At 46.4% G+C, this 25572-nt stretch overlaps 2 protein-coding genes across 3 annotated transcripts in view; one reads left to right on the top strand and one right to left on the bottom strand.

The window, feature by feature from the left end:
* Positions 1 to 1217: 1217 nt before the first annotated feature.
* On the bottom strand, positions 1218 to 9132 carry MRPS12 (mitochondrial ribosomal protein S12). Of its 2 annotated transcripts, none has more exons than XM_068250605.1 (3): positions 8981 to 9132; positions 6413 to 6479; positions 1218 to 3252 (listed from the first exon to the last, which is right to left on the bottom strand). In XM_068250605.1, the coding sequence occupies exons 2-3, from the start codon at positions 6459 to 6461 to the stop codon at positions 2855 to 2857; spliced, it is 447 nt and encodes a 148-aa protein (XP_068106706.1). In that variant the 5' UTR covers positions 6462 to 6479; positions 8981 to 9132; the 3' UTR covers positions 1218 to 2854. The 2 variants fall into 2 exon arrangements, with proteins under 2 accessions (XP_068106706.1, XP_068106707.1); XM_068250606.1 differs by lacking the exon at positions 8981 to 9132 and adding an exon at positions 8133 to 8306.
* A 129-nt stretch (positions 9133 to 9261) lies between these two features.
* SARS2 (seryl-tRNA synthetase 2, mitochondrial) overlaps positions 9262 to 25572 on the top strand; it is a 46691-nt gene continuing 30380 nt past the window's right edge. Inside the window, exons 1-4 of the mRNA XM_068250604.1 lie at positions 9262 to 9553; positions 12793 to 12888; positions 20684 to 20713; positions 24747 to 24887. Coding sequence (XP_068106705.1) covers positions 9338 to 9553; positions 12793 to 12888; positions 20684 to 20713; positions 24747 to 24887 — 483 coding nt within the window. The 5' untranslated portion in view covers positions 9262 to 9337. The remainder of the gene's footprint in view (positions 9554 to 12792; positions 12889 to 20683; positions 20714 to 24746; positions 24888 to 25572) is intronic.

Genomic DNA, 25572 nt, shown 5'->3' with positions numbered 1-25572 from the left:
GGCTCCCTTCTGAGTTGTCTGCGGCTAATTCTTAACGGTTCCTGCGCATTGACTGCGACCAGAGTTCGCACGATCTGTGCGCTGGCACCGTTTAGAAGGCTAAGTGCGGTCAGCCACTAGGGCTCCTGTGACATATAGCAACAACATATTCTATGGGCCTGTTCACAGTACCGCGTTGTAACTGATGGCAACACATCCTTCAGCTATGCAGAGAGCCTAGAATAGATCATGTAAAGATTTGAATCTTAGCATCCCAAATTTGAAAAGGATTCTCCATATTATGGTTAGCCAGTGTAGTAACCAAAGGATTGGTGATATTTGGCACTGGCTGGGTTGGCTTGGTAACAGGCTTGCGGCAGCATTCTGCACTAGCTGTAGGCAGCACAGGTGGTGTAGGTGTTTATTTTGAAGGCTTGCATAGAGAGCATTGCTATAGGCCAGCTATGATACGATGACGGCGTAAACTACATTCTGACTGAATAGATTCCCAGCAGATTCTTCAATGTTTCATCACTTCAATTGTGATGTAAGGTGGACACAGTAGAAGACTATACAAATCAGATTACATAATCAGCCCTATATTACAGGGTCCAGAAGGCAACTAAGGCCGATTAGACCTTCCTGGACAACTTCAATCTGCTGGGTAATGAAGGTAAAAATGGCTATTCTAAATATTTTTGACATTCCATACGTCATTATGGGTCATCTTTAAATCCAAGACATTCAGAATCTTTAATACAGTAGAAAAGTAATGCATTACAGGCACACAAGTACAAATAGCCCAGCGCACAAACAGTTCCAACACAGGAGGAATGTATGCACTACAGAGCTGCTCCTAGACTTCTTGGGAAGTGGGCGGAGCAATCTGGCGAAGCGCTGAAATGCGCAAGGACGCTGCTGGCACTCAGATGCAAAAGGCCTCGGCCACAAAACCCGGCTGTAACTTCCACAGACATCTGGAGCTCGCACTGCTGGCCACAGAGCGAGTTGGGGTACAGCTTGAGGAGGAGGGGAGCCTGCCCACAATGCTATATGGTTTTATTCTTCTGAAATCTAGTAAGTTTTTATGTGTTTTGCAGAAAAATAAATTACTCTTTTAATGCACTATAGAGTGCTCCCTTCATTAAACACAAGTACAATCTCACACCTGCTAAGGAAAATGAGATGTGGCTGAGGAATATGGTTCATTAAGTTGGCTTGTGAAAAATAAAAAAAAGTTTGAAAATAAGACCTTTATTGATAAACTGTAAAGAGCGTTAAACTGCAACCTGTTAAAACAAAGTCTCTGCGCCAGGCGACTGGAGTTACCAAACTGTAATAAATATAACTGCTGTGGGGGTATTTACCACCAGGGAAACAAGATTGCGGCTGCAGTTCAATCACGTTTCCTCCACTAACTGCGATTGAGCCACTATACTCAATATAGGAGTTCAATCGCAGCCAAAAACATGGCAGGACAATGATTGCACTCAGGACAAAATCGTGCCATAATCCGATCACATTAGATTTAGCGGTCCCTGCATTTTGTGATCTGTTAGCGATCAAAATTGGATCACACAATGCAGTGTGCAAATCGATAGTGCAAAAGGGCCATTAATTATTAAACATTATCTACAGTAAGGCCTGGTGCACACATCTAATCTTACCACCTCCGTGTAATATGAGAACCTACCTGCACAATCTGTTCATAGTTTTCAGAATCTATTGGGCCCTTATGCTACATGGAGGTGGTAAAAATAGCTAGACATTGGCCAATGTAAATTGGGTGTGTTTATGCACCAAGGCCTACTTTCCACGAACAGTTGATAAGCAGTGAAACGCCTCTCAAGCTCTCACAACTGTATGCTGCTGCCTGGTAACTGTTTGTTACTGCCTGGTAATTGCTTGCCAAGCACACAGTTCAACTGTCCGTGGAAAAGAGGCCTAACTTCTGTTATTTTAACCAAAAAAAATGTATACACATTCCAGCCCAGATTCGCAGGATCACTCGTATCTTTACTTCAGAGGCTTTAGTAAATTAAGCCAATTGTCTGCTATTTGGAGGCATTCTGGACCATTAGAGATAAGGGCCCATTTCCACCAAGGACGAATTCACAAACCGATTTTTGGCGTTAACAATGAAACCAATGTATGTTAATGGAGTAATTTCCATTGAAAGTAAATTTGCGTATGTAGTGCGATGCAAACAAAAATATGGATTGTATGCTGCAGATTTCTGCACCACACATCCATTTCCTGTGTAGCGACTGTTAGACGCAGTTGAAAATTTGCATAAAACCTAATAGACCCTCAATTGCTGAATCAGTGGCTGTGCTGTCACTGGAGATGGCCACTGAGAAACTAATAATTGTCTTGTATGCAAATTATCACTTTAGATCTGAACCAACCAAATTCACTTCCTGTAGATTTTGATTGGTCCAACTTCAAGCTGCATTACGTTTGCATGCAAGCCAGAATTATTAGCTCCTCACAGGCAAGAAGATGCAGTAAGGATATCTGTGATGCGTTATTGCATGCATACACATGTCTGGAATCCCACAGATATCAATTGATGCAAAGACAATCGAATAATGTAATAACTTCATGTTTACAAGGTCACTTCTGTTCAGCAGTAATCTCCAGCCCAGGGGAATCTCAGATAATAGGGCCCTATGCTTGTTTACGGATATTATCCATACAAGAGAGTCTGCCATGGTCCAGCAGGACTGGAGGGCTCTGCACTGGGGATTCTTTACAAGATGTCCTGAATTCTGACTTCTGGCCTATACCAGACACACAAACCTTGGTGATTAGGTTGGCACTGTCTCCCTCATGAGAGGAAGAACAGAATAACTAATGGATTGTCCAGCAGCCACTAAAGCTTCTTTTTCACGTGGGCACAGTCATATTTGCCCCGCACCACTTTCAGTTTCACACCTGGAAGGTCCTGGGTGCGGCCGCCCTCCACCAGAACAATGCTGTGTTCCTGTAGGTTGTGTCCTTCTCCCGGAATGAAGCAGATCACCTCTTTGCCGTTACTAAGCCGCACCCGACAACACTTGCGGTTTGCAGAGTTGGGTTTCTTAGGCTTGCGGATCATGGTCTTCAAGACAACTCCCTTAAGCTGAGGGCAGCCACCCAGAGGTCCAAATTTTGTAGGAGGCCTTTTGGGTCTGCCAGCCCGATGCATCTGATTTAATGTGGCCATACTGCGGGACTCCACCAGTGGAAGAGCAGAGCAAGCGGGCACAACACTCTGGAAGAAGGAAGACCCTAGAGAGAACAGAAGTCATAAAATTACCTGAAAACTCTATAATGAAATACCTTTTTGTTCCAAATTTACACCCTGGGGAAATACATGCAAATCAGTACTGCAGCTAAGTGTGTCAGGAGGAAATGCCTTGTATCTGGAGAAAATCCCAACTATTTGGCCTTTTAAAAGCTTTCTACTGATCTTTTAATGTGATGGCTTCAATGACCAATAGGAAAGCTTAGCTTACTTCATTTACTTTTTCTCCACCTGCCCCAACCTCTGGAATGACTGAAAACGTACACATGCAGTTTTATGCATAAACACCATTTATGTACTTGATGATCATATGCTGTTTTTATTGCTCGGGTTTACATCAGGGAAATCTTAACGAAAGAAAGTAAAACTATTGTCTATTACAGTATAATCTCGTTATAATAAACTCTGGTATGGTAAACATTCGGGTATAGTATAGTAAACTACCTCTCCAGGTTCTGACCAATCTTTATTATAAGTGTATGGGAGCAACGCCTGGTGTTGTAAACCTAGATATGATAAAAAAAAAAAAAACTTACCGTATGTTATAGTAAACATATTTTTTGGTCCCTATATGACGCTGACCCTCGTGGGCGATGCATGCGTCATGTCAGTGTGAAACCCATGGTCTGCTGCTCTCTTCAGGCTGGTGCTTCAAGTCCTGCCCACGCAGGTATCGGAGCCACACATAGGAAGTGAGTGGCTGCCACTATTGGAGTGATGGCTGCAATTTTTAAGGAGCCCTGGATAATGTGCCAGCAATTTATCCAGCCTGGCTATGCAGCCCTAGGGCATACTTAACCTTATAGTCCACCAAATGTGCAAGTGCTTGCACTGTACCTCCAATGAAAAGACAGAATTGCTCCTTTGCAGCAGAAAATGTACCAGGGCATGCTGGGTCATTTTTAGGACACCTGATATAGTAAAGCACTTTTCCTGGTCTATTGGGTTTTACTATAATGAGATTATACTATAATATAGTTTCTAGTGTAAAAAAAAATGTTAAACTTGCTTTAGCAAGTCTCCTATAAATACTCTACTTTTTCTAACCAAAGTTGACCAAGTGAGAAATTATGAGAGTGGTACTGCTAAACTTGTTCTAAAATGACATGATTACACTGGCTCAAAGGACCCTCATAGATGCAAATGATGCCCACAACAGACTCCAGCAGTCATGTTCCTGTATTGGCTGCAGGTAGACAACATTTGATCTGGTAATAGAGCTTGCAACAATGGTTACCCCAACCTAATTTTATTGAACGTTTCGTGCAAACTTTCCCTGTACAAACATGATGCTTGGCTAGGATTTCAGCAAAAAGTTCTTCTCGGAGGATGAGAGCGAGCTGTAGTGGGGAACAATAGCAGTTGGGAATCCCCATTATAAATCAATGGAAGCAAAGCCTGGTATAGTAAACCCCGGATTAAATAAAACTTCTAATATAGTAAACATGTTTTTTTGGCCCCAAAGTGACACTGTCCTTGGATATAGTGTAAAAAAAAAAAAAGTGGGCGGTGCATGCGTTATTCCCAGCCTGTTTACTAATGACACCTGCAGATGTCGGGGTGACACCTGTGCACACTTCACACAGATGCTCAAAACTATCACTTTGGGTGCTACAGATGCAAGTGTGTATGAAGCACAAGCCAACAGTAAATGTCAACAGTGCTATTTCTGTGTTCCACATGATATATGTGAAACGGTAACCTTAGGGCCCGTTCACACTGCACGCGTTTCCAGCCGCGTTTTGGAAACGCGTGCAGGTGGCCAAAACGCACGACATCAGACATTGCATAGAGTGCAATGTCTGATGTTCACACTGCATGCGTTCCGGACCTGTGCGGTCCGGGAACGCATGCTGCACGCAGATTTTGCAAAAACGCGTGGCTGTCCCATTCACTTTTCAGTGATGGGATCAGCCACGCAACGCACACAAACGCGGATGGCCATGCGTTCGTACGCGTTGCGGTCCGCACGCATTCCACACGCATGGCCATCCGCATTTCTGATCTGAACGGGCCCTTAAGGTTTCTGGAATGGATGCACTACGTTTTGCATTCAGTTAAAAAATGGAATCGCACCAGTGCAAAAAAGAGCCCAGCAATCATGGTGCCCTTACAATCAGCAACTTGTGCCTGATCCGAAATAAAAACCAAAAAGTTACTACCAATCAATACTAATTGCAGCCTCTGGCTTCTCCCCTCATTTCCCCACCCCAAAGGACAGCAGGGACACATTCTGCTAAGCACATATGAACTGTCACGGAATGCATGGCAGACTGTCAGCTGAAGCAAAAATAAATGACCATCTTAGCTGGCTTTGTCAACTGACTGTATAATGCTGAATACACACGGTGCGTTCCCGCACTCGATTTCCCGCTCGATTCCCGTCGATTAGTTTATTTCCAACATGTCCGATTTTCATTTCGATGGATCATTAGGTCGATTTGGTATACTTTACATGTGAATCGACCTAACGATCCATCGAAATGAGAATCGGACATGTTGGAAATAAACGAATCGATGGGAAATCGAGTGCGGGAACGCACGGTGTGTATTCAGCATTAGCCTTAAGTGACCCCAAAGAGAGTGATATGGAAGCTGCCATATTTATTTACTTTTAAACAATACCAGTTGCCTTGCAGCTCTGATGATGTATTTAGCCGAAGTAGTATATGAATAACACCTGAAAAAAACATGCAGCTACTCTTATCAGATCTAACAATATTCTGCTGCATGCTTGCTCAGGGTGTATAGCTAAAAGTATTAGAGGCAGAGGATTAGCAGGACAGCCAGGCAACTGGTATTGTTTAAAATGAAAAAAAATATGGCAGCCTCCATATCACTCTCAGGGCTCAAACCCACTAGCAGCCTTTTCTAAGCGCTAGTGATTTGAAAAAGCTCTTGCTAATGCAATGCTATGGGGGATTTTTATAAAATCGCATGCCTCCTGTGGGATCACACCCATAGCATTACATTAGCAAGACCTTTTCAAATCACAAAGTGCTCAGAAAAACGCTCCTAGTGGGTTCTAGGCCTCACCTTGGGTTCACTTTAAGGACTTGTGATGTTCAGACAGCGGTGGGAAACCACTGATCTCCTATTCCACTGTGCTCTGTGTCAGTGGATGATGTAGAAGAAAATACTTACCCCATCTCCAGGGCATGGAGGCAAGACTGCGGAGTCCTGCAAGGAGCATCTTAGCTTATGTAGAGATCTGCAAAGACACAAAAAGATCCTACGATTTAGATTCATATACATGTATAAGCTTCAGATATATTCCAAAATAGTAAAGTGTGCTGTAAATAGGTATGAAGGCTTATACTATATTTCAGTAGAGTCACAGTTGCCAAGTTTTGCACACTTTTTCTGTATTGCAAATTAAAGAACACCCAATGCTAATCAATGTGTGCTTCACAATGGTCCACATTACATGTGATTTTTAATTTGTGTTGTATGCGCTGAACAATTTTGAGCAGCCTGCAGCATTTTTTCAGACAACATGCATAATCTCTATTCTTTACATTGCCCTCCTATGTACAATAGTGAATACATTCTCATATACGAACGCATGTATTGTCAAAAAAAGGTGTATGAAAATAAGTGCACGATTTCCCAACTCCATATGGTAATCAGATAAAATCCCTGGATCAACACTGCCGGGAATTAAAGAATTATAGCCATGGATGTCATGCGAGCTGACTGAGTGCCAAAAAAGTAAGTAACTGTTGTTCTTCATAATGTTTTTGGGACACGGTCTGCGTTCTCGTTCTGCCTCATACTGTTTCGAACTTCCCTGCAGAGTCCGTTCCAGGTCCCAACCCCCTGCTGGGTCGGCATAGATGACCCGGAAAAAGTATCTCACCATTGCTCTCCGCACCTGCGTGGTTCGCTTTGCTGCTACTGCGTCTGCCCAGGTCAGGAGCTCTTTGCCACTGGGTCCACGCTCCTGGTGTCCACAAAGAAGTACAGCGTGCACACTGAGCGAGCTCCCAACTTGCACAGGCACAGTAGCAGCAAAGCAAACTGCGAGGGCATGGAGAGCTATGTTGGGATTCTGTTTCCGGGTCAGCAACCAGGACCCGGAATGGACTCTTTGCAGGAAAATTTGAAACAGTATGGGGCAGAACAAGAACACAGTCCGCATCCCAAAAACATTATGAAGAACAATAGGTACTTACTTTGACACTCAGTCACCTTGTATGTACTTTAATGCAAGGAAAGCATCCAAGACCCCATTAAAACGCAGATACAGAATTTGCCATAACTACTTCCTGTGGTAATACATTCCACATTTTAACCACTCTCACTATAAAGAACCCCTTCCTGAATAGATGGCAAAAACTTGTTTTCCTCCCTACGCAGGTTGTGCCCCCTCATCCTTTTCAGAAGCCTAGAAAAAAAAGCTCATCTGCCAAGCTTTTACACTGTCCTGGAACGTATTTATACAGAGTTATCAAATCTCTAAGGCCCAATTTATCTTCCTAGTAAGCGAAACCATTCATCCCATTCACACTGCACAAAAAAGCACAGCATTTTCCAGAACCCAAATAACTAACTAGGATGGTAAATACATCCTAGGTTATAAATAGGATGTGTTCACACCAGGGCTGTGGAGTCGGGGTCAGAGCAATTTGGGGTACCTGGAGTCGGAGTTAGTGGTTTCAACAGACTGAGGATTCGGATGTCTTTAGTACCAAATCCATAGCCTTGGTAAGAATTAGACTGAGAAGTCGGGAGTCATTTTGGGTACCCAGAGCCGGTGGTTTCATAAACTGTCGGAGTCCGAGTTGGATGATTTTTGTACTGACTGTACAGCCCTGGTTCACACTGTCAATCGCAACGCAATGCCCACGACTGCAAATAGTACCTGCTGCATTATCACAAACACACCACACATCAGACGCAATGGAAGTCTATAGGAACAGGCGGTGTCCATTCCCAATAGGTTGGTCGCACCATGTCCACCTTTCTGTGGATTCAGTTCTGCCGCTGTTCAGTCCACTGCAGAAGATCGGAGACCAGAAGAAACATGGGTCAACCTATTGGTTTGCAAAAGTCCAATGGGAATCCTGCTGCAACAGGGAAAAAAAATCTCTTTTGTTCATAGTGGAATGGTAAGAATCCTCAATGTCGGATCCACATTGAATTATTAAAATACATGCTTCCTTTGGTCTTCAAACAGGTTTCAGGATAGGCAGGGGACAGCAGTGGATAGGTGGTGGCTTATTGTAAAAGCAGCAGATGCACGTTGCAGCAATGTGAACGACACAGCATGGAATCGATACTGTACCGTTCACGCATCTGCTACATTTGCATTAGTGTGAAATCAGCACTAATGCGAGCATAGCGAGTTCTTATTTCCCTTTTATTTGCTTTAGCTGCAGCTGCTTGGTAAGGAATATGAGTATATTAATAATAGTTCTTTATTGTACATGTGCTGGTATTAACTTCTAAATAGGATTTAGAAAAAAAAATTTATATATATATATATATATATATATATATATATATATATATATATATATATATATATATATATATACATATACACACATCCATCTTTTATTTCATGGGTTATGTTAATTCATCATAAGAATGAATTGAAAATGTAATACCAATTAACAAAAGTGACATGACAGAGAACGAAAAATAGCGTCACGCTTCCATTACTTTCACATTACAGGTTTGCACGCCCCGCAGCTCATCATCACTCACCTTGAAAACCCCCCAGACCCGAGAAGCACGCTGCCCTCACCGCGCCGCGAACAGCCCCTTCCGGGTCACAGAGCCAGGGGCGTGGCTACAGGCTATGCTGTCAGCTATCCCACCAATAGTAAATTCCACCCATTGCTTACAATGTTCACATGCAACACCCCTCCCCTAAAGGGAGGGCCCTATCAGCTCGTGGTTTCTAAGCCGCGCCTCCGTTCCTTGCCGACAAGGGGTAGGCGTGGTTTTAACTGTAAATGTGATTGGTTTAAACTTTGACAGGAATCGTAATCCTCATTATGATTGGACACACTGAGGTTCAGCGCTTGTCTATGCCGTGTGAGTCCGGTGACCCCGGAGAACATGATGGCCCGCATGCTGCTGCGGCTCTGCTGCCACTCGCACTGTGTTGCCAGGAGGAGGGCGCTGAGGAGCCGCCTGTATGAGCACGTGCGGGATGGGTACAGCGCGCGGCCCCGGCTGGACATGGAGGGGCTCAGCAAGGAGCTGCAGGAAGCGGAGAGGGAACTGAGCCACAGGAAAGTCAGCGGAGTCACGACTGTGCAGCTGCGCGAACTGGTGAGGAAAAGGCGGAGGCGGCAAAACTTCCCACTTACTGACACATACTGTACTTACTGACACATACTGTACTTACTGACACATACTGTACTTGCTGACACACATACTGTACTTACTGACACATGCTGCAGTTACTGCCTGTTGTCATTTACTGACTCCACTGCCTGCCTGTCATCTACTGACATGGTCTGCACTGATTGCTTGTAACTCATTTACTGACTCCGCTGCTTGCCCGTCATTCGCAGACTCCGCTGCTTGCCCGTCATTCGCAGACTCCGCTGCTTGCCAGTCATTCGCAGACTCCGCTGCTTGCCCGTCATTCGCAGACTCCGCTGCTTGCCCGTCATTCGCAGACTCCGCTGCTTGCCCGTCATTCGCAGACTCCGCTGCTTGCCCGTCATTCGCAGACTCCGCTGCTTGCCCGTCATTCGCAGACTCCGCTGCTTGCCCGTCATTCGCAGACTCCGCTGCTTGCCCGTCATTCGCAGACTCCGCTGCTTGCCCGTCATTCGCAGACTCCCCTGCTTGCCCGTCATTCGCAGACTCCCCTGCTTGCCCGTCATTCGCAGACTCCCCTGCTTGCCCGTCATTCGCAGACTCCCCTGCTTGCCCGTCATTCGCAGACTCCCCTGCTTGCCCGTCATTCGCAGACTCCCCTGCTTGCCCGTCATTCGCAGACTCCCCTGCTTGCCCGTCATTCGCAGACTCCCCTGCTTGCCCGTCATTCGCAGACTCCCCTGCTTGCCCGTCATTCGCAGACTCCCCTGCTTGCCCGTCATTCGCAGACTCCCCTGCTTGCCCGTCATTCGCAGACTCCCCTGCTTGCCCGTCATTCGCAGACTCCCCTGCTTGCCCGTCATTCGCAGACTCCGCTGCTTGTTTATTGACACATGGGGCTCTGCAGTCTGAGCTATAGCAGCCCACATGGTCCATGGTATGTGGGGCTCTGAAAGAGGGTCGGCAATGCCTCTCCCCAAGAGCCCTTGTCCAATCCATGGACCAGGGGCTTATCTCCACCTCCTGTGCCCAGGAGAAGGGTGGGGGCAACTACCCCCAGACCTGTGAGTGTAGGTCCTGGGAGGATTTATGGTGGCTTCTTGGGGTTCCCTTTAACACGAGGACCCCCAGATGACCACCTGCTACCCAGGTGAAATGGGTATGGGGTACCACTTACTCATTTCCACAAAGAGTCAAAAGTGAGTTAAAAATGTAAACATAAGTAAAGTCCTTAAACTTAATTTACCATAAATACTTACCTTTTGGTTATTCCCATGCCAATAGCTTCAGAAATGACCCAACGCCAATATCCTTGGATACCAACGAACGACAGAGAACGCTGCTCACGTCAATACCTGCTGCTGGCACTTGCTTTACTAAGTATAACAAGCCCTGGGAGAGCATCTTTGAAAGTCCCTCCAGAGCTCCCCATTGGTCAGTTGACAGACCAATGGGAACCCATGCTGAGAAGGAAGCTTTCTAGTCTGTTAAAGGGTACCTGAGACTAAGCAATACAAAAGTTTTATAAATACCTGAGCTTCCTCCAGCCCCCTTCGGCCTGATCAGTCCCTCACTGTTCTCCTCTGCTGCCTGGATCCTCCGATATGGCTCCTGGTAATTTGGCCAGTTGGCACAAATGCAGTCTGGCCGCGCGTGCTCCTGTGGATGGGGGGGATTCTACAACGACGCAGTAGGCTTCCAGCCTTGGGAGTGCAACGGGGCCCTCAGGCACACTACGCCCCAACAGGTTGAATTACTGGGAGCCATAGCTGAGGATCCAGGGGGCAGAGGAGGACAGCGAGGGACTGATCAGGCCGAAGACGGCTGGAGGAAGCCCCAGGTATGTATAAAACTTTTGTACTTTAGTATTGTCTCAGGTTCACTTTAAGGGAACAATGAAGAGCCCAGGAGGGACTTTCAAAGATGCTCTGCCAGGGTTTGATATAGTATAGCAAGCTCTGACCCTCCAGCTGGCACCCACCCCCATTGGCACACAGGGCAAATTTGGCAGCACCATTTTTGAATGCACATGTCCTTGCGACACTGGTTGTCCTAGAACTACAATACCATTCGTTTCCCATATTTGTGTGTCTATCTGTTTGGAGAATTCTGAGAGTTTGCGATTTCGCCAAAACAGTCTGTCTTTATTTGTGTCCTGTTATGTTGCAGTGTTGTCAAAATAAATAAAACCATTTGTTGTAAGCAAATTTTTTTTTTTTTGGGGGGGGGGGGGGGGGTGGAATAAAATGCTTTGAGGTTCACAGCGTAATATTTTTGTGCTGGCTAGTGTACTGATCATACTGACATTGACTGGTTGTGCTCGCCACCATGCAGCTACACAGCTCCATGCTCTTGAAGAGCAACTTTAACCAAGGATTGAACTCCATTCCAATCAGTACCTGATACCCTCATACCTACGAGCTATCTTTACCTATTCTCAATTAGATCATCAGGGAGGTCTGTATGGCTGATATTGTAGTGAAACCCCTCCCACAGTGTGATGTCATGACCATGGTCCTGATAGTTTGTCTGTGAACCTCGTTGCATTGTGGTAAATAATCCAACTGCCAAGCAAGCAGTATCTCCCTCTGTGCTTAGAACTTTAAGTAATGAATATTCCGTACAGATCACCTGACAGAACTAATGGTGTAACCACCAATGATACATTTCAGAATGCAAATCGGGGAGAGGAAAGATTTTACAATGGGAAAAACACTGAGGCAGGGAACACACTTGACTGTTTTCGTACGCGTTTTCTGCACAGAAAAACTGAGAACTAATATGACTAAATCTATAAATAAATATTTTAAAAATAAGCAATTTTATTCATTTTTATTTTCACTACAGTTACTCTGTAACTGCTAGAAATCAGGCAATCACACTCCTATAATCAGTCTTGTGGAGTCCCTGTGGAGTAATTGTGCTTGGCCTGACCATGTTTTACTTGCTCATGTGTAAGCAGGCTGAAGTAAATTTGCCCGATTGCTCTCATCTCTCCTTTGTTGCATGTGATGTAAGAAGGCAGAGCAGGATGATCCACGAGGCAACCTAGGCAGGTGCCTGGGGCCAAGTGGGTGTCAGGGTGCTCAACTGCCACTTTCTCTGACCCTTCTCCCATCTTAGATTACAAAAATGATCATAACGAGGAGCCAAAGCTACTACCTTTCCTAGGGCCCCATCTTAATCCATCTCTGTAAGAGGGATATAATACAAGGTGACCTCTAGTCTCATTGGTGTTGCAGGTGAGCTCCTGGGAGCAGTTGCAGAATGTGAAGCAAGAGATCCACAACCTGGAGGAGGAGAAAAAGCAAATAGCTAATGACATTAAGAATCTGGTGGTGAGTACTCCATCCCTGGGAGGTGTTTTTTTTTTTTGTTTTTTTTTAACATCTTTCCCAATTTACTATGTTTCTTTGAGATATGTAGAAGCTTTCCAGAGGCGCCAATAGAATAAAAGTCACTTAAACGAGCTTAAAACCGATGGGGCAGTGGTGGACCTATCCCATCCATGTGGACAAAGCAAACAAAGGAAGGACTGTGGCATCAACAGTCAAACAACAATTTATTTATACTCCACAGTAAAAATAGGCAACGTGTTTCATGGGCTTAATCTCGCTTCATCAGGCCAATCAAAAAGGAGCATACAGCTTATCAGCATCAAAACCACACTGAGCGCCTCTGATAGATTTTCATCTATACAATATCACATTATTACCGTATTTTTCGGACTATAAGACGCACTTTTTCTCCCCCAAAAGTAGGGAGAAAAAGTCCCTGCGTCTTATAGTCCAAAGGCAGGGAGTCCCCGTCTTAATGATCACCCGCCGATATGAACCGCAATGTCGGGGACTCCCTGCACTTTTCAGTGCCCTCCTGAACTTTCCCTGCATAAATGTAATTAACGGCAGTGGCAGCCGCTGTCACTTACCTCATCGCTCGAGCCCGCGGTGATGAGCTTCTGGCCCCCTCTCGTCCTTGGTGTTGTCCTCCACGTGTGTCCGGTGTCCTGATGGATTCCCCCTCTGTGAATAGAAGAAGCTGCGGCAGCCGCGGGCATCACTCACCTCATCGCTGGAGCCCGCGGTGACGTGCTTCTTGCCTCTTCCTGTCGGCGGTATTGTCCTCCATATGTGTCCGGTGTCCTGATGGATTCCCCCTCTGTGAATACAAGAAGCTGCGGCAGCTGCGGGTATCGCTCACCTCATCGCTGGAGCCCGCGCGGTCAGCTGATTCCCTCTAACACTCCTTCACTCTAGTGCCGGCACTTCCTGGTCGCGTCTGTATGCGTCATTACAGATGCGACCGGCACTAGAGTGAAGGAGTGTTAGAGGGAATCGGCTGACCGCGCGGGCTCCAGCCATGAGGTGAGTGATGCCTGCGGCTGCCGCAGCTTCTTGTATGCACAGAGGGGGAATCCATCAGGACACCGGACACATATTGAGGACAATACCGCCGACGGGAAGAGGCAAGAAGCACCTCACTGCGGGCTCCAGTGATTAGGTGAGTGATGCCCGCGGCTGCCGCAGCTTCTTCTATTCACAGAGGGGGAATCCATCAGGACACCGGACACACGTGGAGGACAACACCAAGGACGAGAGGGGGCCAGAAGCTCATCACCGCGGGCTCCAGCGATGAGGTAAGTGACAGCGGCTGCCACTGCCGTTAATTACATTTATGCAGGTGGATAAAGGGGACATGAGGGGGACATAAAGGGGACATGGACAAAGGGGACACCAGGAGGACGACAAAGGGGATACCAGGAGGACGACAAAGGGGACACCAGGAGGACATAAAGGGGACACCAGGAGGACATAAAGGGGACACCAGGAGGACATAAAGGGGACACCAGGAGGACATAAAGGGGACACCAGGAGGACATGAAGGGGACACCAGGAGGACATGAAGGGGACATGAGGAGGACATGAAGGGGACATTTGGATGACAGAAAGTTGGACATCAGAAGGACACAAAGGGGGACATCAGGATGATACAAAGACATAAAGGGGCATTAGGAGGACACCAAGGAGACAGGAGGAGGACACAATTAGGGGAAAAACATCTACAAGACGCCCCTGGACCATAGACACAACTGGTTTAGTTTTTTTGTTTTTTTTCCTGGTTTTTGCCCTCTAAACCTAGGTGCGTCTTATAGTCCGAAAAATACGGTAATTTTCATTTATACAATATCACATTATTGGGCTCTTGGTGTCCCCCCTCCCTTTATGTTTGAGAATAGCAGAGGACATATAATAATAAAGTTTTTGTTGAGGGAATATAAACACCTGTATTCAACTGCGGACTTTTAAAGAATCCCTGACCCAAGGCAAAGCTACCCACGGTAAGCACAAAGGTATAATCATGCTGGATCCACATACCTCTGTGTGATGTCCGTTCCTCTCTTCCCCTTGTCTCAGCAATCACTCCTTGAAAAGGCTTGGCACAATATTCCCTCCGATCACCCACCCATTCCCTCTACTTCCCTGACCCTTAAGCAGAGCTGTGGCGTTGATACAAAAATCATCCAACTCTGACTCCTCAGTTTATGAGGTACCCGAAATTGCTCTGACTTCTTGACTCTGTCTCAAGGCTGTGGAGTTGAGCAATATTTGGGTGCCTGGAGTCGGTGGTTTCATGGAGTCGGTGGTTTCATAAACTGAGGAGTTGGAGTCGGATGATATTTTTGTACCCACTCCACAGCCCTGCTCTTAAAGGACAACTGAAGTGAGAAGAATATGGAGGCTGCCATATTTATTTCCTTATAAACAATAACAGTTCCCTGGAAGCCCTGCTGGTCTATTTGGCTGCCGCGGTACCAGGAACAAGCATGCAGCTAATCTTGTCAGATTTGACAATGTCAGAAAACACCTGACCTGCTGCATGCTTGTTCATGGTCTATGGCTAAATGCATTGGAGGCAGAGGATCAGCGGGATAGCCAGACAACTGGTATTTCTTAAAAGGAAATAAATATGGCAGCCTCCATATTCCTCTCACTTCATTTGTCCTTTAAGGGGAAGGAATTTGCCCAGGAAAAATTGGAAATGAGAGGTTGCTAAGGGGGAGTATCATGCCAATCTTGCCTCCTTTCTGCCTGAAAATATGACTTTAGCCAAAAGTCAGTGTATCATACAGAGGCCTGGGAAAAGGAATGGACAACACACAGAGGTATGTGAATCCAGCAATAAACATACCTCTTTGTTTACCCTAGGTAGCTTTTCTATGAGTCAGGCATGCATGTAGTCCCCGACTTACGAACGACCTGCCGATAACTAACGTCCCGGCCCTGTCACGATTATGTCATTTTCGTGTGGGAGAAGTTTGAAAAAGCGGCTTCAAACTTCCCTCAAGTGCCAGTGCGTCTCCCCTGCAGCAGCTGCAGAGCTGGACTCGCCTCCAAACTGACTCCAATGCTGTCCACTGTCCTCTCTCCACCGTCTTTCGGCTCTTGTGCAGGGCATGCTTCCTGTATGTCACGTGACATACAGGAAGCAGTGCTGTACACTAGAGGCTGTAGGAGGTGGAGATGCTAGAGGGGGACAGCGCTGGACTCAGATTGGAAGGCGAGTCCAGCACTACTGCTTGGAGGCAGAGGGGAGGCCCAGAGGTGGATAAGGAGAGGCACTGAGGGGGACAGTGGAAGCACAGCGGTCCAACGGATTCAGGTTAAGAACGAACCTACAGTCCCCATCTCGTTCGTTAACTGGGGACTACCTGTCCTTTAAAGGGAATATGCAGGATATTAAACAAAAAAAAAAAAAATCTACTTACCCGGGGCTACCTCCAGCTGCTATGTCCCACGCCGCAGCTCCGCTCTCAGCCGCCAGCCCGGGGTTCCTGTCGGTGCAGAAGCCGACCTCACAAGGTCGTCCTCTACTGCGCAAGCACCGCTGTCAATCAAGTGCACATTGTCCGATGTGTACTGCGCTATGTATATTTTCATTCATATGTGTGTATGTGCCACCATCACTCAAACACCTTTACCGATTTTAATGAAACTTGGTGTACAGATCCCTTTCTACCTGGGAAGATAGTTTCTGGGGGTCTTGTGTTCCCCCTTTAGGCTGCTTTCACAGTGGGACGTTACAGGCGCACGTTAGAGCAGCCTGTACCGCAGTCCACCGCACAGTAATGAAAAATCAATGGGCTGTTCACAGTGCCCACGTTGCGTTACATTGTAACGCAAGACGTCAAGAGAAAGTACTGCATGCAGTACGTTATACGCGGCTAAGCCGCGTTAGACTGTTTGCACATGCTCAGTAATGTTGGAGGAGAAGGTTTCCCCTCCTCCTCGGCCAGCCACATGGCTAATTAATATTCACTGCACGGTGTGACGTGCAGTGTTTACTTCCTGGAGCGCCGCTCTGTGCGGCGATTGGCTGGCGGGACCACGTGATGCGGATCACGTAGTCTCCGCATCCATAGCACAGAAAAGGCGCACCAAGAGCTGCATAACACGGCTCTTGGTAGTGTCCTCCACCAAACCACCAGGCGTTGCGTTAGGGGCACGTTATGCGACCTATAACGTCCCCTAAAACGCAACGTCCTGGTGGGAAAGCAGCCTTCCACCTGGGCAGAACCACAAACAGCCAAGCAGATTTCACCCCTTCAAATTAATGGAAGAACTCTAAAAGCCTGCCATTCTCACAGCAATAAAGCTGTCTAACCAACTTGGTATAGTTGGTCACTTGGTGACTAAGGTGAAAAATTTGGGGAAAGTGGGCAGAGCATAAAACAGCCACTCAAATTTCCGCAATTCATTTTCAATGGGAAAAGTGGCCGGACCCAACAACAACCAAATACATACAGCTAGTTATAGATAGTATAGTATTATTGATATCTGTAAACTAAGCTTTTTAAAATGAATGGTTATCAAAGTCTCAGCATTACTTGTACTCCTCTCTAAGACCTTTTCCCATTGGATAGTGTGCACAGAAAAATTCAACTTGCCATGCAATTTGTGGTTCGCTTGCAAATTGCATCATGCAGAGTGTCTTGAGATTTAGAAAACAAAACATGAGCTTTTCAGTAAAGCTGAATTTACACCTCACCCTTGCATTTTACATGTGGGAATTTGCATGCAAAGTTTTTGCACAGAGGAAGAAAAATGTGCTCATTTTTGCATACGGGTAGCATGTTAGAAAATTTCTCCTCCATTACTTTCTATGTAAAATGCATGCTAATGTTGGCATTTCACATGCAGACCCATGTGGGATTTCGGATACGTAATACAATAAAATACAGCAGACTGTATGATTCTTTTTTTCATGTAGCACGTTGCATGATTAAAATTTTGCATTACATGGAAGCCAGCTCATTGACTGTCACTGCCATGCTTTCAAATGCGAACTTTCATTCCAAACTTATCCAGAGGACCCTTTCATACTGATGTGGTATGGTGCGTTAAATCTGTTGCAGCCTAATGAAAGTCTTTGGGGGTGTTAACACTCACGTTGCGGTACTCTGCGCCGGAAGTGCCCTATCAAACGCTTTACCAAACTTACTTTATCATGCGGTGTCCTGTGGCGATCTGCATCGCACCAGAAATCATGTAAGTCTATGTCAATGCGCCCATCGTTAAAAAATATAATTTGCTGCAGTTTTCAGCATGCGCCGAAGCGTATTTTAGGAATATGCTTCCGCACATGTCATCGATTGCCAAACAGGAAGTGAGCGTCACTTCCTGCTTGGCCCGGATGCCAGAAGGGGATTACCGCATGCTAATGCGGTAATCCCCATAGGTCTGTTTTCAGCGGTGCAGCCACTGCACCACCTAGCAGTTACCTGATCCCATACAATGTTAAAGGGCAACTGAAGCAAAAGGTATATGAAGGCTACCAAATTTATTTCCTTTTAATCAATGCATATTGCCTGGCTGTCCTGCTTATCCTTTGCCTCTAATGCCGGGAATACACGGTGCGTTTCCACGGCTCGATCGAACCATTCGATGGCTCGGTTGATCATTTCCGACGTGTCCGATCACTCGCCAGATATATTCCGTGCTCGATACCGCGGACGGGACAATAGAAGATAAAGAAAACGATCAAAAGATAAGAAAATTGCCCGCGGGGACGAGCGGGAATCGATCCGGTGGCATAATCGAGCCGCGGAAACGTCCCGTGTATTCCCGGCATTATACTTTTAGCTATAGGCCCTGAACAAGCATGCAACAGATCAGGTGTTTCTGATGTTATTGTCAGATCTGGCAAGATTAGCTGCATGCTTTTTTTCTGGTGTTATTCAGACACTAATGCAGCCAAATAGATCAGCAGGACTGCCAGGCAATTGGTATTGTTTAAAAAGAAATAAATATGGCAGCCTCCGTATTCCTCTCACTTCAGCTGTCCTTTAAGCTCACTTGCAATGGGAATCCATCAAATTTCATGTTGCTGAATTTAAGCATTTATTATTATTATGGAGTTTTTATACTCCCCATGTAAGATTTGTACACTCGCACAATAACTGCCACCAACAGGGATCTGGACTAGGGATGGTCAATGAGATGCAAATAATTTTGAGTTGATGCAGGATTATGCAAATTTATGCAACTTGAAAATGGACCAAGCAGATTTTACGTCAGCAGAATTTGATTGGTTTATGTTCAAGCTGCATACATTTGCATAATGCTGCATCAACTCTAAATTACACCTCATTTGACCATCCCTAGTTAGGACTCCATCACTCAGGTGACAGGATCCGAGTTCTGTACAGATTAGCTGCAAGCAAGTGATGCATTCTGTTGCTATGGAGATGGGAGGATGGATAATAGTGCTGTCATGACAGAGTGGCATGGAGTAGGCGGAGTAAGAGAACAATGTGCTCAGATTATCTGATCACTTGCACATGCATCAAGGAGAATCTGGGGCTTCTGTTCACAAACTGAACTATCAGCAGAAGCAGCACCGACATGAACCGTGTAACATGCAAGACTTTAGACTGCCATTTACTAGATTAAAGAGGAACTGTAACGACAAAACGGCCCCTGGGGGGTACTCACCTCGGGTGGGGGAAGCCTCAGGATCCTAATGAGGCTTCCCACGCCGTCCTGCGTCCCTCGGGGGTCTCGCTGTAGCCCTCCGTGCAGCGGTGACGCAATATTTACCTTCCTGGCTCCTGCGCAGGCGCTCTGATGCCTCTCGGCGCCGAAGTAGGCGGAAATACCCGATCGCCGTCGGGTCTGCTCTACTGCGCAGGCGCAAGTTTCCGGCGCCTGCGCAGTAGAGCGGACCCGACGGAGATCGGGTATTTCCGTCTATTTCCGTGCCGAAAGTCGCCACAGCGCCCCCGCTGGAGCCAGCAAAGGTAAATATTGAAGTGACAGTCGGCACAGTCGCCGGCTGTTCGGAGGGCTGCGGCGAGACCCCCGTGGGACAGAGGACGGCGTGGAAAGCCTCATTAGGATCCGGAGGCTTCCCCCACCCGAGGTGAGTACCCCCCAGGGGAGGTTTTTGTTGTTACAGAGTCTCTTTAAGCTGTCAAGAATATACTGTATAATGACATTATCTGGTAATTGGGCAGGGGCGTTCTCTCCTTTTTTGTATCAGTTTGTACTTGTTTTCTATGCACATTTTGTAATTTTGCCTCATAAACCCAATCTACACGATACGATTCTTTGTGCGATTCGATTACGATTCTATTTACGATCCGATTAAATCCGACATGTCTGATCGGGATTCGATTCAATTCGATTTGACATTGCAACATGGCAAATCGAATCCCAATCAGACATGTCGGATTTAATCGGATCGTAAATAGAATCGTAATCGAATCGCACAAAGAATCGTATAGTGTAGATTGGGTTTTATGTATTGTATTGGATCTGTATTTTACAGGAGCCGTCTGTGTTCCCTGGTTGTAGCCAATCCTGTTCAGACCTGCACTGACAAGTTACTATTGCTGTCTGATACAGTAGAATCCCTTTATAGTAAACTTCAATGGAAAGTTTACTATATCTGAATTTGTCATAAATTGGAAATGAATACACCTGCATTTGCTGGGGACTGGGTTTACTATAGCCAGAGGTTTACTATAAAGAGATTCTACTGTAGTGGCTATCCTCTTTTATATCTTTACCTCAATGATCTAAATCCAGTATTTTGTTTGTAATTCTGTGTGTTTGATTTTTTGTTTTCCCATAGGCCACACATGAAAGCAAGAGCATACAGTCAGTAAGTACTTCCATAATCTAGCCAGAACTATGGCTACAGAAGCTGGATATGACAAAGCGTTCTTGTAAACATTTGAAAATCTCTCCTTGATTTGCAAAATCATGGCATGCAGCATAGCTGGCAGTGGGGTCATTTAGGCCTTGTTCACATTATGAATCGCCCAGCGCTGTCGCAAGCGCTGAGCGTTTTTGTGCACTGTTTTCTCTTGTTTTAGCGATTCCCATTGTTTTCTGAGCGTTGGGCGATTTTGTGTAAGCGCTTTTCTAAGCACTTTTGATGAGCGATTTGACGTCAGTCAGGAAGTGAACTCTTTGACCTGGAAAATAATAAATACAATGTAATCGCTCTAGGTGTGAACAAGTTCTTAAAGGGGTTCTGTGGGGTGTGCTGAGGGTAAAAACACACTTACCTGAGGCTTCTATCAGCCCCCTGTAGCAGTCATGTCCCACGCCGCCCTCTTCCGATCCGCCGTTCTCTGCTGCCGGCTCCGGTCTAGCGCGGCATGCTTTCCAACTGCGGCTGCGCGGCCGTGCCCGCTTCCGCTCACGTCATAGGAAGCGTAGTACAAGAAACCTTTGTACTGTGCCTGCGCAGTAAGCTTCCGATGACGCGAACGGGAGCACGCATTATTCGCCTGTGTTAGACAAACAATTGCCCGGTGCTGGCGGTGGGAAACAGCAGATAGGACGGTGGGGGACATTACTGGTACAGGAGGCTGATAGAAGCCCCAGGTAAGTGTCTGTTTTTACCCTCAGCACACCCCCACAGAACCCCTTTAAGAATCTGAGGGCACCCTGCTTATTTAAAATACACTTATCTGCAATTTTGTGTGTAATTGTATTTTTCTCTTGTTGGAGAGAAAAAAAAAACTATAAAATTAGTGTTGACTTTCCAGAGCCCTGGGAATCAAACGTACCAAAGGGCTTTGGTCTTGAATTTCTAGGGCTAAAAAGCTCTGAGGCAGGGGACACACTTGTCTTTCAGTTTTCCGCGCACGTTTTTTCCTGCATGCGTTTTCTGCACACCATGTGTGATTGTATACAGGAAAACATGCACATTTTTTCACAGCCGCTAATGTAATTGATAGAGAAACTTGACAAAATGTGCAGAATCATTCTACAGAATTTCAGTTTTTTTTTTCCTGTGCACGAAAAACTCATCAATCGTGAACTAGCCTATTGATTAACATGAGTTCTCAGTTTTTTTCTGTGCAGAAAATGTGCATGAAAACAGTTACGTGTGTCCCCTGCTTAACCGGATAGAGTTTCTGGCCTATTGTGGAGTAAGGGGGTGGAAGGTGAAAGGGAGGGAATGTCCACAAAAGTACACTCTTCACCTACAGCACTACAATAACACTTAAAATACAGTAATGTTGTTCCACCCCCAATATAATAGTATGTACATTCCACAGCAATAAATACGGGGCTTTAAATGAACAATAAGTCTTTTATTCTTCTTTTTCCAAATTTCTTCAAGATTGCAGACAAGTATGCGAAAGAACAATTTCAGGAATCCACATCACAAAAAAGAACTGCCTGACACGTGTTTCACAGTCAAAGACCACTTCCTCAGAGGCATACAGTATACACACACATCAATTATGGGCTCATATGCAGTATATCAACGCAATCTGTTAAAAGTGGAGGAACAGCACTCCTCGACGATATCCCGGACGCTGGAGCACGTTCATGAATGAACGTGCTCCAGCGTCCGGGATATCGTCGGAGTGCTGTTCCTCCACTTTTAACAGATTGCGTTGATATACTGCGTATGAGCCCATAATTGATGTGTGTGTGTGTGTGTGTGTGTGTACTGTATGCCTCTGAGGAAGCGGTCTTTGACCGTGAAACACGTGTCAGGCAGTTCTTTTTTGTGATGTGGATTCCTGAAATTGTTCTTTCGCATACTTGTCTGCAATCTTGAAGAAATTTTGAAAAAGAAGAAATAAAAGACTTATTCTCCATTTAACCACTTTCCGCCCGCGTCACGCCAATGGGCGTGGCCGCGGCGGCAGCCCCAGGACCGCCTAACGCCAATTGGCGTGAAGTCCTGGGGCTCTGTTTTGCAGGAGATCGCGCGCACATCTCCTGCTTGGGGGGCGGAGCTCCGCCCCGCCTTCAGTCTCCGAGTGGCTATCGCCGCTCGGGAGACTTAGACGGCGTGATCGCCGTGTATTTACTCTGTGCAGCGCTGCGATCAGCAGCAGCGCTGCACTGTGGACAGCCGTGTGACACGGCTGTCCCCTTGGGGGACAAGAGAGCGATCGGCTCTCATGGGGTGAAGCCTATGAGAACTGATCGCCATGATTGGCTGGCTGGGGGGAGGGAGGGAACGGGTTTAAAGGAACAAGGTTTTTTTTTTGTTTTTTTTTAAAGACACAAACAAATATTGATAAAAGAAAAAATAAACATGGGGGGAGCGATCAGACCCCACCAACAGAGAGCTCTGTTGGTGGGGAGAAAAGGCTGGGGGGGGGAATCGCTTGTGTGCTATGTTGTGCGGCCCTGCAGCTTGGTGCAGTGGCACATTTTACTGAAAATGGCCTCGTCACTAGGGAGTCTAGCCCTGCAGTCCTCAAGAGGTTAAAGCCCTGAATGTACACACTCTTCACCTAGTTATGTCAGAAGTTTACAAAAGTAGCTTGTGAAGACTTCTCTTCATATTGCTTCCCTCACAAATACTGTCAGAGATAAGTGCATTAGTGGGTGGAGACTGGGAGGGGCATGTGTATGCACATGCAGCTGCACAGAACAAGGGCTCGGCAGCAGCAACGCTGAGCCTAGTGTGCGAGGTCAGAATTTTGATCTATCCCTGTTCATTTTGGGTCTGCAGCCATCGATAGTGTGGCATGATGTAAATTGAATAAGAATGGTGGACATGGGAAGAGTGTGAATCAATGCATGCCTCTAGCTTAGTCCAACTTCAGCTCCTTTCCTGCCTTGCCGAGTGACCACAGTAATCAACAGGCAACATTTGCTCATCTCTACCTCACATTATTTCCCCCAGACCACTGGAATGCCTTCACCTGTATGAGTATCCAAAATGATTGCGCAGCCATTCATGGGATAACCATATGAGTGTCTGTCTCCATTGCCAGACCATAGGCAGCAGAGTGTTGGTGGACGTTAGAGCAGATCCATGTCAAAGATGGCTTACGCAGCCTCCATTTTCAGTCAGCAGTCTTCCTGCTATGGAGTCATTCCATGTCAAACCAACACAGTTTTGTATGAAAATCTGCCTTGACCTCTTAGATTTTTCTGAAACTTTGGGTATTTAGTGCCCTTACATCAGGCATGTCCAAACTCCAGCCCAGGGGCCAAATGCAGCCCATCCATCCATTTCTAGTGGCCCCCCAAGTTCTCTACAGTTGTTAATTCATGCGGCCCACAGGCCATTGCTGCGGTGCCGCATACAGGGGCCAGCAGCAGTAACAGGCACTGATTAGCAACTGCCACTGTGCCAGCAGCAGTAACAGGCACTGATTAGCAGCTGCCACTATGCCAGCAGCAGTAATAGGCACTGATTAGCAGCTGTCACTGTGCCAGCCGCAGTAATAGGCACTGATAAGCAGCTGCCACTGTGCCAGCAGCAGTAACGGCCACTGATAAGCAGCTGCCACTGTGCCAGCAGCAGTAACGGCCACTGATAAGCAGCTGCCACTGTGCCAGCAGCAGTAACGGCCACTGATAAGTAGCTGCCACTGTGCCAGCAGCAGTAACAGGCACTGATTAGCAGCCGCCACTGTGCCAGCAGCAGTAACAGGCACTGATTAGCAGCCGCCACTGTGCCAGCAGCAGTAACAGGCACTGATTAGCAGCCGCCACTGTGCCAGCAGCAGTAACAGGCACTGATTAGCAGCCACCACTGTGCCAGCAGCAGTAACAGGCACTGATTAGCAGCCGCCACTGTGCCAGCAGCAGTAACAGGCACTGATTAGCAGCTGCCACTGTGCCAGCAGCAGTAACAGGCATTTTATCACTTCTAGTGACGTAATCCGTTCACAGAAGTTAATGACTTGTAACCTGTAATTTAGCACCCCAGTTTCCAGTCCATGAGGAACCGAGGAAAGGAGATCCGCCAACAGCTCACAGCTTTGTACCAGCAGGAGACCGATCTGGAAGATTCCTACTACCTCCGGGCACTGAAGTTACCAAACAGAACCCACCCCAGCACAGTAAGTGGGAGTTACCACCAAGTTCTGAAGAACAATTGCAGAGGTTTCGTAGCACATTTATGTAACGATGCATAGTTTCAGATGTGCAGTGCAGGTATATTGTGTATTTACCTTCCGATAGTTTTATCCTTTGCTCATGATGTGGATCCTTGTTTAAATGATTCTTTAGATCTATGCTAGTTTCTGCCTAAAGCCCTACTTAATCCTAAAAAAGAGCCATGTTTTGTAGGTATGTTGTGTGCAGCCTCCTTCCTGCATCGGTTAACACTGCTGTCCAATTGGATGGCAGGTTGTCACCTGGGTATGCTTCACTGTCTGGTGCACAAAGACGCTGTTCAGGCGCCGCATGGCTGAAAGGCTGGTGCTGGGAGTTCTCCTCCGGGCATGATTCAGAGGAATCAATACCTAGATGTAATGTTTTTCAACATCATTTTATGTATACTCCGGCCCCCCAACAGCCTAAAGTATGCTGACCCGGCACCTTGACCGAAAAAGTTTGGGGACCCCTGCTATAGATTAACACAAGGTAGCCTGTGCATGCCAGTACCCCACCTTGCTTTAATGACTAGGAACTAAGACCATCCTAGCCAATAAGGTGGTAGGTGCTTGGCAGTAAAAGGAGACTACATATACCACTACCTAAGGAAAATGGCAGCAGGGGGCAATAAGAATTGCAGAGCAGTAC

Source organism: Hyperolius riggenbachi, chromosome 8 (assembly GCF_040937935.1).
Source record: "Hyperolius riggenbachi isolate aHypRig1 chromosome 8, aHypRig1.pri, whole genome shotgun sequence".
NCBI lineage: Eukaryota > Metazoa > Chordata > Amphibia > Anura > Hyperoliidae > Hyperolius > Hyperolius riggenbachi.
The sequence above is the reverse complement of the archived record's forward strand: the minus strand, read 5'-3'. Positions and strand labels throughout refer to the sequence as shown.

What these genes read in the sequence shown, in the direction of transcription:
- MRPS12 (XM_068250605.1), bottom strand. Translation starts at nt 6,461, where the DNA reads ATGCTCCTTGCAGGACTCCGCAGTCTTGCCTCCATGCCCTGGAGATGG. An exon ending in CTCCATGCCCTGGAGATGGG is followed by an intron (nt 3,253 to 6,412) that starts GTAAGTATTTTC and finishes TGTTCTCTCTAG; the next exon opens with GGTCTTCCTTCTTCCAGAGT.